The sequence below is a fragment of the Tenrec ecaudatus genome, chromosome 1 (assembly GCF_050624435.1).
Source record: "Tenrec ecaudatus isolate mTenEca1 chromosome 1, mTenEca1.hap1, whole genome shotgun sequence".
Lineage (NCBI taxonomy): Eukaryota > Metazoa > Chordata > Mammalia > Afrosoricida > Tenrecidae > Tenrec > Tenrec ecaudatus.
In genome coordinates this window covers 124,279,877-124,298,199 of record NC_134530.1, presented here as the reverse complement: position 1 = coordinate 124,298,199, position 18,323 = coordinate 124,279,877, and the positions used below count along the sequence as shown (strand labels likewise).

Genomic DNA, 18,323 nt, shown 5'->3' with positions numbered 1-18,323 from the left:
CCCCGCACTGGGTCGCTAGTTTTGTCCCCCATAGCATCATGGTACAGTGAGGAACAGCATGTCCTCTGGTGTGGCCAGCCCTAGGTGAATGGGCTGGAGTGGAGACCCTATGCCAATCTGTAGACAATTGGACATCCCCTCACAGAGGGATCATAGGGAAGAAGCCAATCAGGGTGCAGTACAGCACCCATGAAACATACAACTTTCCTCTAGCTCTTTGGTGCTTCCTTCCCCCCACTTCACGACCTCAATTCTACCTTACAAATCAGATTAGACCAGAGCATGCACATTACTTCAGTTAAGAGTCCGCAACACAGGGAATCCAGGATAGATAAACCCCTCGGGGCCAACAATGAGAGTAGAGATTCCAGGAGGATTAGGGGAGGGGGGGGGGAGAAATGGGTAATCGATCACAAGGATCAACCTAGAACCCCCTACCAGGAAGAGGAATAACAGAAAAGTGAGGGGGGGCGATAGAGGCCATGTAAAATATGGAAAAAATAATCTATAACTTATCAAGGGTTCGTGAGGGAAGGCAGGTGATGGGGGGAAGAGGGAGAAATGGGGAGCTAATATCAGGGGCTCAAGTGGGAAGAGAATGCTTTGAAAATGATGATGGCGGCACATGTGCAAATGTGCTTGACACATGGATGGTTGGATGGATGGATGGTGATAAGAGCAGTAGGAGTCCCCAATAAAGTACTTTTTAAAAAGGTCAATTGAAATAAGGCATTTTATTCAAAGTTTTGTTTAGAAATAGGTCTATTTAGATGTATTTCAAAAGAGTTGTACAACAATCAGCTCCAGCAGTAATTTTCAAACCATGTCATAATGTCATGCTGAAGAGTCAGGTCAATGGAATTTTCCATCTGTAGAAAGAAGGATATAAAAATGAGTATTGGTAACATGATTTCATAATTTCTGTTCAAACACAACCTAGTTTTTCCTAAAACAGTTTGTAAGATAAACCAAAATAAAAAGCCTACAAAGTCAGAAAGAATATGTTTGACTTCTTTCTCTAGCTAAGAGAAAAATTTCCATCTTGACCAAGGTGGTAGGTATGACGACGAACATGAATGAACGTGCATTCTACCCTTAGGTATATACGCAAGAGAAAGTGAAGCGTACGTCTCCACACAAAACCATTAGTAAAGAGTGGAACAGGCAGTCTTGCAGCTTCAGGGCTGATGCTGTGTTACTGTGGCACTATGCTTGCCTCTTGGGACTGCATCAACTTAGGAGTTTTAGAACCCGGTCCATACAAGAAGGAAACCACATTAAAGTGCACTTACTGCTTCTCTCCGTCTCCGCTCTTGCTCTCTTTCCCTCGCTAAATTGCGGTCAACGAGGAGCTGGACCCTGATTTCCTCTTGAGTTTCCCACGACTGCTTATTTGCTTTTGCCTTTTCTGGATGACATTTGTTCGGCATTGTATTTGAAAGTGACTTCGGGGTCCATCCATTGCCAAGAACCCTTGAAGAAACAAAAGAAAGCGTCAGGCTAAATTCAAGTTTTTATCACAGAGCTACCTTACTAAATCGCAAACATGAGATCATGTGCTCAATCTCTTTTCTCACCTACTCTGATATTTCTGTTTTCCTCTTACTCTGTCGAATTTTACATAGGAAAACCTATATCCACAAAGACAAAGATTTGGAAGACTGACCAGAGTACTCCTCTTGCTTCTTAGCTACAAGGCAACATTAAGATATTTGGGGGGAAATAAGTGTATTTTTTACTGGATAATTTATTACTAAAAAAGGATGTCCTGCTTGACAGAAGGTCAGAATACAAACAAACAAAAATGAAACCCTTAATTAGATGGACAGACACATAGCCACAACAGCAGAGTCAAACATCCCAGTTGTTTCATCCTAGCACAGGATCGGGCAATGGTTCGCTCTGTTATATCTAAGATTGCCATGCACCAGACAGTCAATGGCAACTGATAACATTAATATTTTTAATAGCTTAGTTAAATATACTTGGTTACTTCTGTCCTTTTCAAAGCAGATATTATTCTTTTAGCAATTATAATTTGCTACTAATATAGCTGAATCCTAGTCACTTGACAAACTTGAAAAAAAATTGATCATTTTATTTGGGGCTCATAAAACTCTCATCACAATCCATATGTGCACCCATTGTGTCAAACACATTTGTACATTTGTTGCCTTCATCATTCGCAAAACATTTGCTTTCTGCTCATTTCCTTCTCTCTCTTCGCTACCCCCTCCCTCATGAACCCTTGATAATTTAGAAATTATTATTATTTTTTCATGTCTTAAACTGTCTGACGTCTCCCTTCACCCACTTTTCTGTTGCCCATCCCCCATGGAGGTTATATGTAGATAATTGTAATTGGTTGAAAGGTGACAAACTTGAAATTTAATATATAAGGCAATAGCTCCAGGTACAACCCAGAAAAGGCACTTACTTGTGATTTCCTTGAGCTACGTTAAATTCTTCTGTGGTCTGTTCCAGACGCTTTTGCATTGACTCTTGAATTCGATCTTTTTCTTTCTTGTCTAGTGCTGCTTCTCTGAACTGACTGAAGAGATTATCTGTTGATTTCTGTACATTTGATGTTTTGACAAGTTTGCCTAAATTCTTCCAACAGTCTGCATTCTTAATCTTTGTGTCCTAAAAGAAACACTTGAATCAGTTTATCTCTACAGATGTCACTGAAACTTTTGAATGAGGACAATCGTTTTTGAACCAGGAATAGATACAATTAAGTTTTAAAAGGTCCTGATGTGTTTTTATTAAAGTTAGAGGTCACTAAAGTCAGAAAAACATTATACAAGTATTAGAACACATCATCTAAACAGAATTCATCAGTGATTGAATAAAAGTAGTATGTTGGCCAATTATTTTAATTTAGTGTAAAGCTGTACAAGGGGCTTCAAAAAGCTTTTGGAAATTTTTCATTATCTTCTGATTCCATTTCTTCCATGAACTTGTTGAAGTCCCTATATATTAAGTGCACTTTGCAGAAATGACTAGCCATCACTGTAATCAAGATATTTATGACCATGTAGAGAGAATAAATCACTATTACTATTAAGAACATTCATTATATATGTTGAAATGACCTTGCACTTCCAGAAGAACAAGCATATCTGCCTCAGAGGAAGTACAATCAGAACGTTCCTTAGAAGCAAGGATGAGGCTAGTTTGGCTCACAGGCGTAGCAAGTGTCCAGGAGGGACCCGTTTTTTGAGAAGGACGGCATGCTTCTCTCTGAGCAGAGAGTTAGCAGACAAGAGGAAGACTTTGGAGGAGACAGACTGACAAAGGGCACTAGCAGGAACAACTCTGTGACCTGGATCTGCTGCACCGCTATGGCGGCTAGAGGTTGGACCTGACTTCCTCACACTGTACATTTTATCCCCTCCTGCAGGCTGACACCTCACTCGCTCAGTGGGAAATGTTGAGTATCAGAAAAGGCACCTTTTCCAGGGTCCTTATCCATATATTCTATATTAGCAATATCGAATGGTAACTGATGTATCTTAGACATCTAGAACATCTGTTGCCTGATATTTGGTACACTTAAGGGTTTATTAAAAAAACCCCAAGAGTGATGCTAAAACGTAGTTTTATGATATGCTTTCAATGTGAGAGACAAACTTAGGTTTAAGCATACAAAATCTCTTCTAAATTAGGGCTCACTACTTCCTAACTTCTCAACATAGAGCAGTTTGGCCAAGCAAGAATTTGTGGTAAATAAAGGACTTAATTCACTGCTGAAATTTAAGTTTTCCTGTGAGCAGATTTTTGAAGAGCTCAATTTGGGGGGAAAGCTGAGGTGTCTGTGATATAACCATGCACAACGTCTTAAAGAGGGAGAGAGCAGCTCAATTTACTATTCTTACCGTCTTTCCAGGAACTAGACAGTCAGGTTTCTTTGCAACTGTCTTCGTGGTTGAGTTTTGGTGAGGTTCACCTAGATGAAAAAAAAATCATAGTATGACCAAGATATGTTTCTCTGAATTTTGATTCCTTTAATCGTTTTTTCTGAACACTCTAAATTGAACTCTGGATTTGCTACAAAGTAAGCATTGGCCTAGGATTCTGATTGTTGTGTGAGCATGAACTGTGATTCACTCACTGGAATCCTGTAAGCTTTCAAAGTATTGTTACAAAATCATAGAAAACTACCAAACAAAAGCATCAAAGTGGCCACCGGGGAGCTACAATAAATAGTATAGTAGATACTTTGTTTTACTTTTCCCTCTGTGTCCTGGGGGAAATCCTGGTAGTATCCTGAGTGGGTTACCCTGTGGGCTGGCTAACTTCAAGGCCAGCATTTGGAAACCACCAGCCACTCCAAGGGAGAAAGAGGAGGCTTTCTCTGTCAGGAAGGAGTTACTGCCTTGGAGACCTGGGGGACGGTTCTCCCCTGTCCTGTGAGGTTGGTATGAGTCACAACCAAATTATTTCTAAAGCTATTTTACACTGTCCAATTCACACCACCCCCAACCAGCAGGTGTTTTGCAAGTTTGGGCCCCAAAAACAAGCTGAAGAGGCAAGATCTTGCTTACAGGATAAATGTGGTAGACAAGATATCCCAACAAGGTTCTCATGGAGAGTCATGGCTAGTCTCCAGCAGGTGCATTGTCAACAGTAGACAAAACTCCTTTTCAGGAGTTCGATTCTTAATCTCTTCCTAATAAACTCCTATAATCTCTTGTGCCTCCTTCAGAATCATCCCCTCAAAACAGTTTCTATAAACTTTCAGCTGACCCCTCTGCCATGAATTTCACTGGCCTGGCAGTTAATTCCCCCTCAGAAACCACTGTTTTGATTAGACCTTGTTTTAAAGGTTCCATAGAAGACTAACACAAGTGTATTACTGGGAGAAAGTGCCACCCGCTATTCACTGATGACTGATGGCAGAGACGTGCTTAAATATGTCTTCTTTGAAAGAAGACCTGCTCCAGGTAATAACTGGAACCCGGGAATGACAAGACTTCCCCTCTTATGGCAAATCTTTCAGTTGGATGATGATGCTCCCATCTTCCTACCCGTAACTCATTTAGGAAAGAGCAGGTCTAGCCATGAGAAAGATGAAGAACTAAGATGGCAGATCCCCAGGAGCAGCTCATGAGAAGCCTGGGATGTAATGTGTAAATGGTTTGTTGGACCAACCGCACTAAAGACAAGAAGCCACCCAAGCCTATGATAGCGGCGGAAGCATCTAGTCAACCATTTCATCTTTCACTGTGAGAAAATTAAGTACAGACCTAAAGTCTGAACCTTTGTCAAATCCCACTTAAATGACTGACCTACCTTCGGTCTACTAATTAAATATACCAGCAAAACTACTTTTAAAGCCAGTTTGAGCTGAGCTTTCTTATTTGAAGTTTCATTTGCAATCAATTCTCTCCTGTCTTTGCCTAGCTAGTAGCAAAATATCAGAGAGGACCAATCAAACACTTAAGAGTTTCTACATTTGTTAATCAACTCTTAAGGAGGACGTGTGCTTCAGTATGGATGGCAACTCAAAGTAGAGACCCAGTCCCTCACAGCCAGTGGGACCAATAGGTAGCATCATAACACACAGAGAAAAGCTTGAAGTGGTAAAGTATTGTGTCTTACTTGGATCCACAATCAATACTCATGGAAGTAGCCGTCAGACCAAAAGACCCATTGCAGTGGGTCAATCTGCTGTCCAAGATCCTTTAGTGTATTGCAAAGGAATGCTACCACTTTGAGAACAAAGGCTCGAGCCATGGTATTTTCAACTGCTTCAAATCCATAGGGAAACTGGATAATAAGTAAGGGGCACGGAATAAAAATTGCTGCATTTTAATGAATATTGAAAGTACTGTTGGCTGCCAGAGAACAAGCAAATCTGTATTGGCAGGACAGCCACAATGCTCCTTAGGAGTGAGGATGAGAGAACCTCATCTCCTGTATGTGAGACTGTTCTCAGGAGAGACTAGACCCTCAGAAAGGGCGTCATCATGCTTGGTAGAGTGGAGGGCCAACATTCAAGTTGGATGGCGCAGGGGCTGCAGCCGTGGGCTCAAACGCAACAATTGGGAGGGTACCACAGCAGTGGGCAGTGTTTCATCTTCCTGTGGGCGAGGCTTCTCCGAGTCAGAACTGCCTCAATAACACCTAACCACAACAGCATGCTAAAAAAATAACCTCCATGTGTTGTAAACGAAACTGTTTGATACACCCAAGTGATAAGTTATAAAATATACACAGAACAAGGACCCTTTCCAAGACAATCTTTCCAGGAGCAGACAGTCACATTTTCCCAAGGCCAAGTGTAGCGATCCAACCAGACCTTCACCACTGTGTCCCAGGGCTCCTTATTAACCACTGGAGATGTCAATCCAAACAACTCCAATGCATCTAATGGTGAGGGGGCCTCAAAAAATCCATGAAAAAGTAGAATTAAAAGATGAGTGAGACTTTTTTCCATGGACTTTTTATTTTACTAGGGTGCTCTTCACAATCCATCATTTAATTGCATTCAGCACACTTGTATATTTATCGCCATCAACATTTCCAAAACATTCTTTCTACTTCAGCCTTTGGTATCAGCTCCTCTTTTTTCCCTCTCCTCACCCTTCATGAACTTTTTGAATGGCAGTTTTTTGGAATGGCAATTTCGTTTTAAGAGGGGGCGAGAGGAACAATAACCGTTGGTGGGAATGTAAAATGGTATAGCCACTGTGTGAGAGAGTTTGGCCATTCCTCAGAAACGTGAACTCAAAATCACCACGACCCAGCAATTCACAGAAGTGAAGGAAGACACACAAGCAGACCTGTACACTGAAGCGCTTCTCACAATAGTGAGATGCTCAACAACTGTACATAAACAACGCTCAATAAAATAAGACCAAGAGACAGGAAGTGCGGAGACATGCCAGTGTACGAATAAAACTTGGAAACACCGCACTGTGAGCTGTGCTCATGTATATGCCCTTGGGCATAGTGTCACCTACTGCTGAGGCAGATCAACTTTAGGTTTTGAAAAATTTGTTCACAGTGCTAAGAGAGTAGCCGTTTGATTACCAGCTAAGCACTCCCTTTACAGTCCACTTTCCAGAGTGGGCAACACTGCCCTCTGGAGGCCCTTGGGAAGATACAAGAGCATCTACCAGTACTTTATCCTGAATTCAGTGACAATGGGTTTTGTTTTGATGGGTTACACTGTAAAAGCTTCTAACTGCCACGGGGCACTGAATAATAGACACAGGATGAATGGAACCAGGAAACACCACCAGGAACTCACCAAAATAACTCAACACAAGGTATGGCCAGTCATCTACTCTCTGTATAAACAACACCCAGGAGCCATGGTCCCTAGATGCTTTCTTGTAGGGCGACTGTGATAACTTGGTTCAACTCAGCACAAGTCTCTGGTACTGTCCCAAAGGAGAACAGAAACGGCCAAATCCCAAGGCCTAATGCGAATTCCTGGTTGGGAAATGACTCTCCAAAGCCCAAATGAACAGCGCGCTTTTATTTGATCACTTTTCTTTCCATCGAGCGTCTGATGAGAATGGAACTATCCAGACTGAGAAACAGCACGCCAGTCCATCTTCCTGTCCTCATTTTAAACATTAAATAGATGCCGGCATGTTCTGTCACTTTCTCAATCAGTAGTTCGTCAATTCTTACATGAAGGAGGCAGCGTTTGTAGAGGTGACGTGTGCCTTGAGCTCTGTGATGGCTGCACTTCTTCACGGTTTGGTCGTGGTCCACGTGAATTAGTGGTCTGATGAAACGAGGTTGTGTCTTTCATAGGAGATTTCACCTGCGAACACAAAGAAGCACCAATTTCAACCACAGAGGGAAAGTTATTCAGATAATGTGCATAGAAAAAGAAAGAGGGGATGCTGCCCAGTAGTTGGGATTGGGGCCAGCCGTTCAGACCTCTTTACTGGTTCCCTGCTTCATGCCGGTATGTGGGAATTCCCAACTCCTCCCCCCAAAAATTCACTTCAGAATTGAATTCTGAAGCTGACAGCACTGAAGCTTCGGCTAGGGGAGAGGGCCATGTCTGATTAGAGCACACAGGAGCAAATGAAGGGGGAGAGAGAGTGGAGCACATCCTGGCCCGCCAAGCCTTGAGGACGATATCCCTGCTCAGAGCAGCCAATCCACAGAGCAGACCATAAGGCCGCAGCCCCTGCCACTAGACACAGAAGATGTCCCTCACTGACCCACAGCACTACAGGAATGACACTGAAGACACAATGCGGGAATTGCACATTGCGTTTCTCAGTTGTATTCTCAAGGAGCTCAGAACACCTTGAGGGGCTGAATACAAGGTCAGCCACGCTGAGGGCGAAAGCAGAGGTTTTCTGTTTTTATAAAGACTTGCAACCTTTGAAAACCACAGGGACAGTTCTGCGCTGCCCCATGGGGTCGCTGTGAGTCAGAATCGGCTGGATGTTTCTGCTGAGAAACAGAACGTGGTGCTGGGACCTCGTCACGTGGCTCTGTAGGACAAAGACCTACAAACCCCTTTAAGGCAGCTCAACTGTCACATGGGCCACTCACTAGCAGCTGAAATTGACCCAACAGTTCCTATCAACAACTCGTTTTCAAATGTTTTTCAGTGAATCGCAACTGAGTTTTGATATCAACCATTGCCCTTTCTTTGCTAACCTTAGGAAGGGGGCTGGGGGTGGGCCTAAATCAACAAATTCGGGTTCGGTAAACTGACACAAAACCAAATGATATCAAGTCGCTTCTAAGGCACACTGTAGTGAAGCTGTATTATAACATTAAACAGATTGTTTTAACATTTAAAGTATTAAAGAATACATAGTAAAGAATGTACTTACCTTTAGGTTCTCTTTAGAAGGATCTTTCTGTTTTTCTGCAGTAGATTCAGGCAATAGCTCTGCAAACAGATGTAAAAATGGATTTCAAGATTTGCCAGTTTCAGAATAGTCTTAGAGTTTGGGCCCTCTCTAGATTAGCCAACATTTCTAACATTCCACAGACACAATTAAAAAATGTTTGTGACAAGACGTATCACTTTTTCTAAGGCCCAAACATGGGCCTCAATGTATAATTTTTTTATTAAGCTTAATTTTCTGTGGGTTTAGTAAGCACTCTGAACCACAGTGCTTGGACGAGGCGCTAATTGACGTTACATTGTATTTTAAAGGATGCATCCATTGGTCTCCAATTGACTAGTGTGAATGCATAGATTATCCTAAGACTGTCCTTGCGTACTTCCTGAACTAAACCACCATCCAAAAAAGCTTGAAATAATCTAGGCTTGAGCTAACTCAGTCCTTTTGGTCTTGGATGATAGGGGCCATTCTTGTCTCTTCTATAGAAGGCCTGAACAATGCACTAAGGCTAACCAAAGTCCAAAGGATAAGGTGAGAAATTCATTTTAAATCTTAGCCCCGTAAAGAAAAATGAGTTGATGCCATGATATTGAATCTCTTTGTGTTTAACTGTTTAACCATTAAAGTTGAAACTCTCCTGGAAAATATGCTTTCACACTAACATGAGCTAACAGGATTATAGCTGTTACCGCTCTTCTTCACTATCGACAATCTTCTTATCCAACAATCTACAATGGTAAGAATTCTATTATTCCAGGTAATGAATCAACTTTACTGAGTCGTGACTATCAGTGGTTTGGCCATTCTATAATATGATTTAATTTGGTGTAGTTGTTCTCTATTTGTGACCTGAGGAGCTCATCCTTTATTTGCAAATAACACTGATTTTTGCAAAATAACCTGTTCTTAAAATCTAACCGTGTTCAATCAGTGAGGAGTGGGTGTAGTTATTCCCTAGTACATCTCTTAAGAAGTTACTGGGCTCTGGGAAACTTTCCAAAGCTTGGAAGCTCATACTGGCACAGTCTAGCCAACATGTGCCTCTGGAACGAATTTTATTCTAAAGCCTCATTAACATTTTTGATCTGACATTTAATTATTTTTTGAAAGGGATTTATATTTATACCAATATTTAATAAATGTTCTTGACTTATCTGCACATGACTATTTGCATACCCTGATGCCAGTCAAAAAGATAATTAAATTACATTGAAATTGGTAATAAAGTACTGTGTCTAGCTTACATAGTTCTCATTTTTATTTTTCATAGACTTTGGATTTCATCTGAACGCTTCCATAAAACTGATTTAATGTGTTGTTTGGAATGATAAGAATTACTTAATATGAATTTTCTATATTTTAAAATAAACCTTTCCTTAGAAATCAATGCTCTGCAGAATGGATTGATAGATAGTTTTTAAAATCACATAATCTTATGTTTGAAACTTCATTAATGGTAACAGTTTAAGTAATATGGTATAAAGAGTCATAACACTACTAATAGTACACTCAAAAATGATTTCAGTACTTTCAATCTCATAATCTAAAATAACCCTAAGGGCAACAAGTCAATAATATCAAGGAATTGGGAAAAGCCCATCTAGAGCTGTCTTTGAAAATCAGTAAACTAGATTAAAAAAAAACAAACTGTCTAACCCAGTGCCTCAGAAGCTTCCTCTATTAGAAATTAGAAAAGATGAAAATTATGCATTCTAGGAATCAAAATGATATTCAGCTGTTAGTTTCTGATCTGGACAAAGTCACATTGGTTAAAGTTTCCTTTAAGACAGTGTCTATTTTAAGAAAATATTAAAATTGTCTACATGTGATTAAATACGAAGTGTGACGTCCAAATGACAGGATCTGGGTAAGTGACAAATATTTCTTTAAAAGGTTAAGTCTCAGGATTGGAAGAGAGAATTCCCCTGAGCAGATGAACAATTCGGGAGACAGCTGACCTGATTCAGAGTCACTGCTGCTGTCAGACTCGGACGAGGAGGAGGAGGAAGAGCTGCTGTCAGACTCGGACGAGGAGGAGCTGCTGCTACTGCTGCTGCTGCTGTCACTCAGTCGTGACACACTCACAATCGCAGGGGCTGGTTGACTTTTCTCAGCTACAAGACACAAAAACACATTAAGAACCAGTCCAGTTAAATAGTCTCAGGAACATCTACGTAGAAGCTATCACTTACCTTTGGTTTGGCTTTTTCCAGAACTTAACCGATCATTGACATCCATTAACCGTTTTTCCAATTCCTCCTGTCTCTTTGGAGGTGCACGTTCTTTGGAAGTCCTTGTTTTTTTGACTGTGTAATTTAGGAGAGAAAGAACAATGTATAACCAAACACTAACACACATCGCACACTGATTATAGAAACATACCAGAGAAATGCCTACCATGAGGTTTTCGTTGTTGTCTTAGACACGCTGCAACATATTTTTCTAGTTCTCTCAACGTTGATGTTTTCAGTGTTTCGATGTCCACCTCTAGCTCATCAGAGTTGGAGTTTCTCAATGAAGGCTCTCTTAACTCTATTATACGAACTATTTGCTTAAGTTGATCTCCAGGAACTTTGTTGATATCTAAAGTTAACTGCCTTTTCTCATCATAATTCATGGGCTTAGCATTATCTTCATCTTCAGATGTCAGAGAAGAAACTTGTTTCTTCTTTGATTGTCTGTAATAAAAATTACAGTTAGTTTTCATTTATTTGAGATAATAACATGTTTTAATAAGCCACCATAACGGTTTTAATAATCCAAATTACCTGTTCTTGGAATTTTCATTTAGTTTTATTTGCTTAAACTCTTCCCTTGGCTTTTCATCTCTGTTATTAAACTTTTCCTTTGTCTTTTCTGTTTTAGACTTCTCATTATTTAGCTTATGGACAGAATCCTGGGACAGAACTTGCAGCTGCTGATGTAAAGTTTTAACCTACAAAAGGAAAATATCTTTAAACATTTATGGATCCAAATAATTAAAGACACTAGATAAAAATCAAGGTACTCAAAAGTCCAGAGTATCTTTGTGAATGAAAGTCACATTACATTTCCTTCAAGTTATTTCACTTCCCTAACTTGTTATTTTGAAATGAATATATTAAATGACACACACTATCATGTACTCAACCCATAGATATGAAGGCAACAAATATTTAACAGAAAATAATTAACATTCCCTGCTAGTCTTAGTTTTTAATAAATCAGTTCTTCAAGTTTGAGCTCATAACAGGTTAACATATTATCACAACAGGTGGCAAATGTTAAATAATGATTTCACCCATAAAAGATCTTAGGCTGCGTCATATAAGTTGTTTCAATATTTACCACAAGTTATTATGATTAAGCATATGAATAACAAGATTAAAGACAAACTTTTAGTAGGTAAATTAACTAAGTTGCCAAGCGAACGAAATACAATGTCTTATTCTACAAGAACAATTTGGAGCTCATAGAAAGGAATATCAAAGTTTGTATCAATACAAGTACCTGCTTCTGAAGTTTCACAATATTTTCTTTATAATTACTGGAAGAGTCACTAGTATTTTTTCCACCAGGTGCTTTTGTGTTTTCTGTTTTGACATAACATACAGGCATTTGTTCATCTGGGATCTTTGCAAAATGCATTTCAAAAACATCCTATCATAGAAAAAAATCAGACTGTGACTATTTCCTGCATTTTTGATTAACAAAGGTAATCTTTCAGCATCAGCGTTTAGTCAGAATTCCCGTGTCCCACACCCTCAAAGATAAATCATTCTTCTAGCTCCTAATGACCCATCTTCAAAACTCCACAGCCTTACTTTCTTTTTCTAAATCATTTTATTGGGGGCTCATACAACTCTTATCACAATCCACACATCCATCCATTGTGTCAAGCACATTGGTACATTGTTGCCATCATCATTCTCAAAACATTTGCTTTCTACTTGGGCCCTTGGTATCAACTTCTCATTTTCCCCCTCCCTTCTCCCATGAACCCTTGGTAATTTATATATTATTTTGTCATTTCTTGCACTGACCGATGTCTCCCTTCACCCACTTTTATGTTGTCCGTTCCCCAGGGAGAAGGTTATATATAGATCATTGTAATCATTTCTCCCCTTCTTCCCCCATCTTTCCCTTGCCCTCCTGGCATCGCTTCTCTCATTATTGGTCCTGAGGGGTTCATCTATCCTGTATTCCCTGTGTTTCCAGCTCTTATCTGTACCAGTGTACACACTCCAGTCTAGCATGGCATTGCTTTTAATGAGATATGGACTCCAGTCAACCCTATCTGACATATTAACTGTGTCCCCTTCTGCACCAATAGTTCCCCAATCTCCTTAGTATCCAATGTCATTAAAATATTTGCTAGCAAAATGTTTTCCAGAAATTAAGACGTGAAACTCAAAGCCCATGGTTTAAAGAGTATAACTTCCCAAACTGGTGTTTACTAACTGGGCTTGGGTATGTGCCCATATTTATTCTTTAACTCTCAATTTGTGGTTCTAAAATTCTAAATTATGTTCCCTGGAAAACACGAAGCACAATAACTACTTACCTGGAGCATGCTCGCCATTTTCACGATTTCATGATCTACAGGATTATATTGGTAGCAATTCATGAACATCAGTCTAACATCTGCAGCAAATGCAAAGGCATCCTCATATTCTTGGTTGTCCATTTTTTGCTAAATAAAGGAAAATTACAAGAAATCTGAACAATGCAGTTCAATTCAATATTGACTTCAGCACTTATATTTTGAAATAATTTAAACATACAAAAAGTACTTTAAAAATCCCACAATCCAAATTTGACAAATGTCTAAATTCTTATATATTCACTGAACACCTTCAGACTTTGAAAGTCCCAGTGTTTTGACAAGGAGGCAATCACCAAAAAAAAATCAACAGTGTTTTTAGCTCGTCTTGAGTAGACAAGTTTTTTAGTAGGGCAACAGTTCACAGATGAACCCTTGAAATCAAATCAAGGACTATGGTTTTAAGAAAAAGATTCTGGGCAGTACAAGGTAGAAGACAGTATTTCTAAATTAGTATTTTACAAAGTATATAATTTTGAACAGCTATGTCTCCAGCTCCCACGACCCTTGGTGCCAGTGAATATTAACGTGTTTGAAAGTAGTGTCTTTGAAGAGGGAGCTAGCATGAGGGCACTCTGGAAGAGAGCGCAACTGCATCCAGTGTCTGGGGTCCTTTTAATGGAGGAGAGGGGAGGGGAAAGCCAAGTGCAGACTCGGGCAGAGGTTACAGTAATGCAACCAAGGCACATCAAGGATTGCAGGAATCGCGAGGAGCTAGGATGTGTTTGAAAGATTGTTTCTGAATGTTACCAATAATACATTTCTGGTGCTTTGACTATTTTAATGACCTTCTTCTGATTTTACATTTCTCTCCAAGGAAATTACTATAATAATCCAGGACATTTACCTTAATAGTTCCAAGATCCATGGGATATTTGATAATGTCATAGTAGTCATGAAGTCTCAAAGCCTGAACGTCCACAGGCTTGTAGAAGGGCCACGCGTACGCGCAGTGTTTCTCTGCATACATTTCTTTGAGAATCTCCCTACAGTGCTGTAATTGCCCCATTGTAGCTTTATGTTGGTGCTGAGAATCGGGCAAAAGGGCCTTCGGCACTGTCGCTTTCACAGACGGCAGTGTCCTCGGTTTTTTCGCCGTAAATGTGGAAGAAGGTTCCCCATTTTCTTTAACTCCTGGAGCTGTACTTGTTTCTACCTTCCTCTTCACACCCTTTGTAACCTAAAACAAAATATATAGTTACATTCAGAGCAAGGCTTGGCAAACTTTTTTTTTTTATATCATTAGCCTATAGGGTTTTTTTCTAAAATTACCTAGGACATGCACTGTTGCCTATTTTTAAAAAGCCCAAGTCAATGACCAAATCCGGATCATTGTGACCCTTTAGGGCAGAGTTGTTTGGTGCCATCACCACGTTGGCTCCAACTGATAGCACCCTATGTGCCAGAGGGTTTCCCTGCTCTGCCTTCCTCCGCGCATCGGAACACTCCCTGCAAAGGACTAGTGTTGAATGGCTAAAGGACTTAGGTGTTCCTGACTCAAGCCATGGTATTTGCAATCGCCTCACACGCATGTGAAAGTTGGGCGCTGAATAATGCAGGCGTAATTGATGCCCTTGAACCTTAGTGCTCGTGAAGAATATTGAAAGTAGAATGGACTGTCAAAAGGACAAACAAATCGGTCCCAGAAGAAGTACAGCCAGACGCTCCTGAGAAGGATAGCGAGACTTCGCCTCGTATATTTGGGACACGTTATCTGGAAAGACTAGTCCTTAGAAAGGGACATCAAGCTTGGTAAAGTAGAAGTGCAGAAAAGAAAAGACAAAGGAAGACTCGTGACTAGATAGTTTGACACAGTGGCTCAAAGGACAATTGTGAGGATGGCCCAGGACCCGGCAGCTTCTATTCTAGTGTACATTGTGCTGCTGAGTCAAGTCCAACTGAACAGCACCTACCAGCAAGTCTCCTGAACTCTGCCCTTGAACAACTTCTGATAGCAACACTTCAGAGAGTATTAAACTAGTTAAAATGCTACCTAGGATCTGTCTAAAATTTGCTTAATATCCTGTGTTGTTATGAATCCACTGTGTAGACGCCTTTGACAGAGATACAATATGACAAGATGTGTGTTGCATGCTGAAGACAATTTTCAATATCAATTTAAAAGGAGTTATAAATGTTACTACATCCAAACTTACATTGGGGCTTTCAAGAGCCAGTGATTTAAAAACTCTAATAAGCTTACGTGGGCCGCCGTCTGTGAGGTCGAGCTAGGGAGCAGTCCTTTGGTCATGGCTGACGGGGGGGTCGGTGTCTTCAGAGGCGCAGCGGGAATCCTTTGCTTCTGGAGCAAAGTTTCTGGTGTTTTCTGGAATGTTTTTTTTTTGTCAGAAGAAACCACCATATCCTTTTGTGTGCCTAATAAAATTTGAAACAGGGTCAAATATTCAAGTGAGTAAAACATAGAGCAAACATCATTTCATCCCTTATTATCCTACTGTAATTGATTTCAGTCAGGTTTTAGCAATATAAACATTGTAATATAGATTTCCATTCCTCTTTGACACACCTCACACTGTTGATAAGAGTGTTTTATACTGTTAGAGACTACTAATTTACTTCTTATAGAGATTTACAGGGCCTTTCTTTCTTTCTTTTTGGAATGAATACTTTTCATATAATTTTGAGGATTTCAGAATACATTATTCATGGCAGCCTCATTAATTTTATTTAAAGGGGTACTAATCTCATACAAAGTTCTGTGGCCAGTGTCAGGTACCTGTGGACCCCAGCCAACAGTGCGGGCACTCTGAAAGACAAACTATTTGATACCATATGATATTTTCAGTATATTCCACATGTACACCCATAAACTCCAAAATTGATACAGATCAACCATCACTGGTTGTCACAAAACAGGTGCACACTTGATCCTCAATATGTCCTTCACACAACTCTGTCACACAAACAGTTCTGCCCTGTATTTTCTCAGAGGATGCCATGACTTGAGATATTTGGATTCCATCACTTTAAAATCTTCTATTACTTTAAAACCCCTAGTCACAGTCCACCCCCCTACTAAAGCATTCCACTCTTCTAATTGTGAGGGCCAAGCACTTCAGAGGAAGCTCCGATGCTGCTCTTGTCCAACCCTATTGGCTGTCTTCTGACACTGGTAGGGCTAAGATGCACACGGACGTGACCTCATGGCCGTATTTAAGACAGGGACACACACATCTCGTAGACACAAACGTTTTAGCCTACCTGGTTTCATTCTTTCATCACCGACAACTTGTTCTTCCTGTGGCATCTGAGATAATTTATACAAAAACAACTTCTGTAGAGTTTGTGCCATTGAAACAATGTCATTTTCAGGCTAGAAAATACATGAAACACTCCATAAGGTTGTATGATATGGTCACCATCGCGAATGTCTGTAGGAATGTCACACTGCTCAGTAGGAGTGGCATGGTATCCAAGGTAATATTTATATCAAAATTAAGTCTAGAAAATCATGAAGTGGCTCATATATTAAACTCTAGTGAGCCTTTCAACTTCTAGAGATCTTGTATGCCTCTCTGAGCACAAACCAATTAATCCTACCACTGTGTGAAAATAACAAAATTCAATGGAAACGATGCATGAAATGCCCCAAATCAAGACTTGACATCCAAAGCCAGCATCTTTGTTTACATTATCTGTAGGCAATAGCAGATAATTCGCAATTATAACAAAAAGTTTACTCACCTTGTTATATAAAAAACAATTCGTGAACATTATATTGAAGTCGTCTATACATTCTGAAGCCTTCAAATAATATTTATTCTCCAAACGCTTCTTAATTGTAGTTAAATCCATAGGATTTTTTATAATAGCATAATAGTCCTGTAAATTTGAAGAAGAAATTATGTTCATAATAAAAATGAATGCCTATAACTACTGGGGGCAAAGAAAACCACACATATATCTGTTACTCTAAAAAACAATATATAACTTCCAAAAACCCCTCCTCGGGAAACCAAAACCTTTAGTAATGAGAAAAACAGAGCTTATTGCCACAGGATTACAAGGTCAAATAAGAAAGTACACACACCGTACTTTTTAAAAGTTTTTTTTTTAACACATATTCGGTGTGCATCCTGCCTTTGTTTATCAACCTCACTCTTCCCCTGTGAGGTGATTTTGTAAGTGGCAATTTTGGGACAAAATGTACATATGTGTGTAAAAATATAGAATTACAATTCTTATAAACTTTTAGCATAAGAATGTCAATGTTCAGAAAATAAACTTGAATTAGGAAAAAACATCAATAGGATAGTTTCCTTTGACAGTGTTGAATAAATTAGGAGGTCACTAAATTAAAGGTATTTTATACGATTAAAGACAACTAGTTGATTTCTTACAGAAGGTTTTGCAGAGCTTTTCTTTTCCACTTATATAAGACACACTTACAGGCAACCCCATCTTCGCCGCATCTACAGGCTGCTGGAAAGGCCAAGAAAACTTGTGCTTCCATAAAGCAGGCAGGGCAACGTTTTGTAGATACTGCAGTTGATTTGTCAAGCGCCCATTTTTCTGAGGATCCATGAATGTTGGTGGAGGGGGGTTAACAATAGCTGCTGTACAGTTCCGTAGAGACATCTGTAACTGCTCCAAATGCTGCTGTTCTGAGCCCACAAATCAATGTCCTGAAAAAAACAGCACTTTTAAATGGCTACTCAAAAGGATAGCATTATGTTTTTAATGACCGGTATGGTATTTCTAAATATAACAGGACTAAGGTGGTCACAAAAAAAAGTAACAACAATCAATTTTGGCAACCCAAATCTATGCGTATACAACCACTAAGGATTCGTTCTACACACCTTCACTTGGGAGGGGTTAAACGGCTTAGAACCTTAACAGTAACCCCTTCTGCTTTTCTAAAGCACGCATCAATCGACGTC

At 39.8% G+C, this 18,323-nt stretch overlaps 1 protein-coding gene across 1 annotated transcript; it reads right to left on the bottom strand.

Moving 5' to 3' along the window:
* Window positions 1-797: 797 nt before the first annotated feature.
* BRDT (bromodomain testis associated) lies at window positions 798-18,024 on the bottom strand. The gene is made up of 15 exons (XM_075539720.1): window positions 17,830-18,024; window positions 17,125-17,262; window positions 16,642-16,753; window positions 15,623-15,795; window positions 14,267-14,599; window positions 13,381-13,509; window positions 12,327-12,476; window positions 11,606-11,772; window positions 11,235-11,515; window positions 11,030-11,143; window positions 10,796-10,951; window positions 8,820-8,878; window positions 2,438-2,643; window positions 1,293-1,473; window positions 798-869 (listed from the first exon to the last, which is right to left on the bottom strand). The coding sequence occupies exons 1-15, from the start codon at window positions 18,016-18,018 to the stop codon at window positions 798-800; spliced, it is 2,460 nt and encodes an 819-aa protein (XP_075395835.1). The 5' UTR covers window positions 18,019-18,024.
* Between the last annotated feature and the right edge of the window lie 299 nt (window positions 18,025-18,323).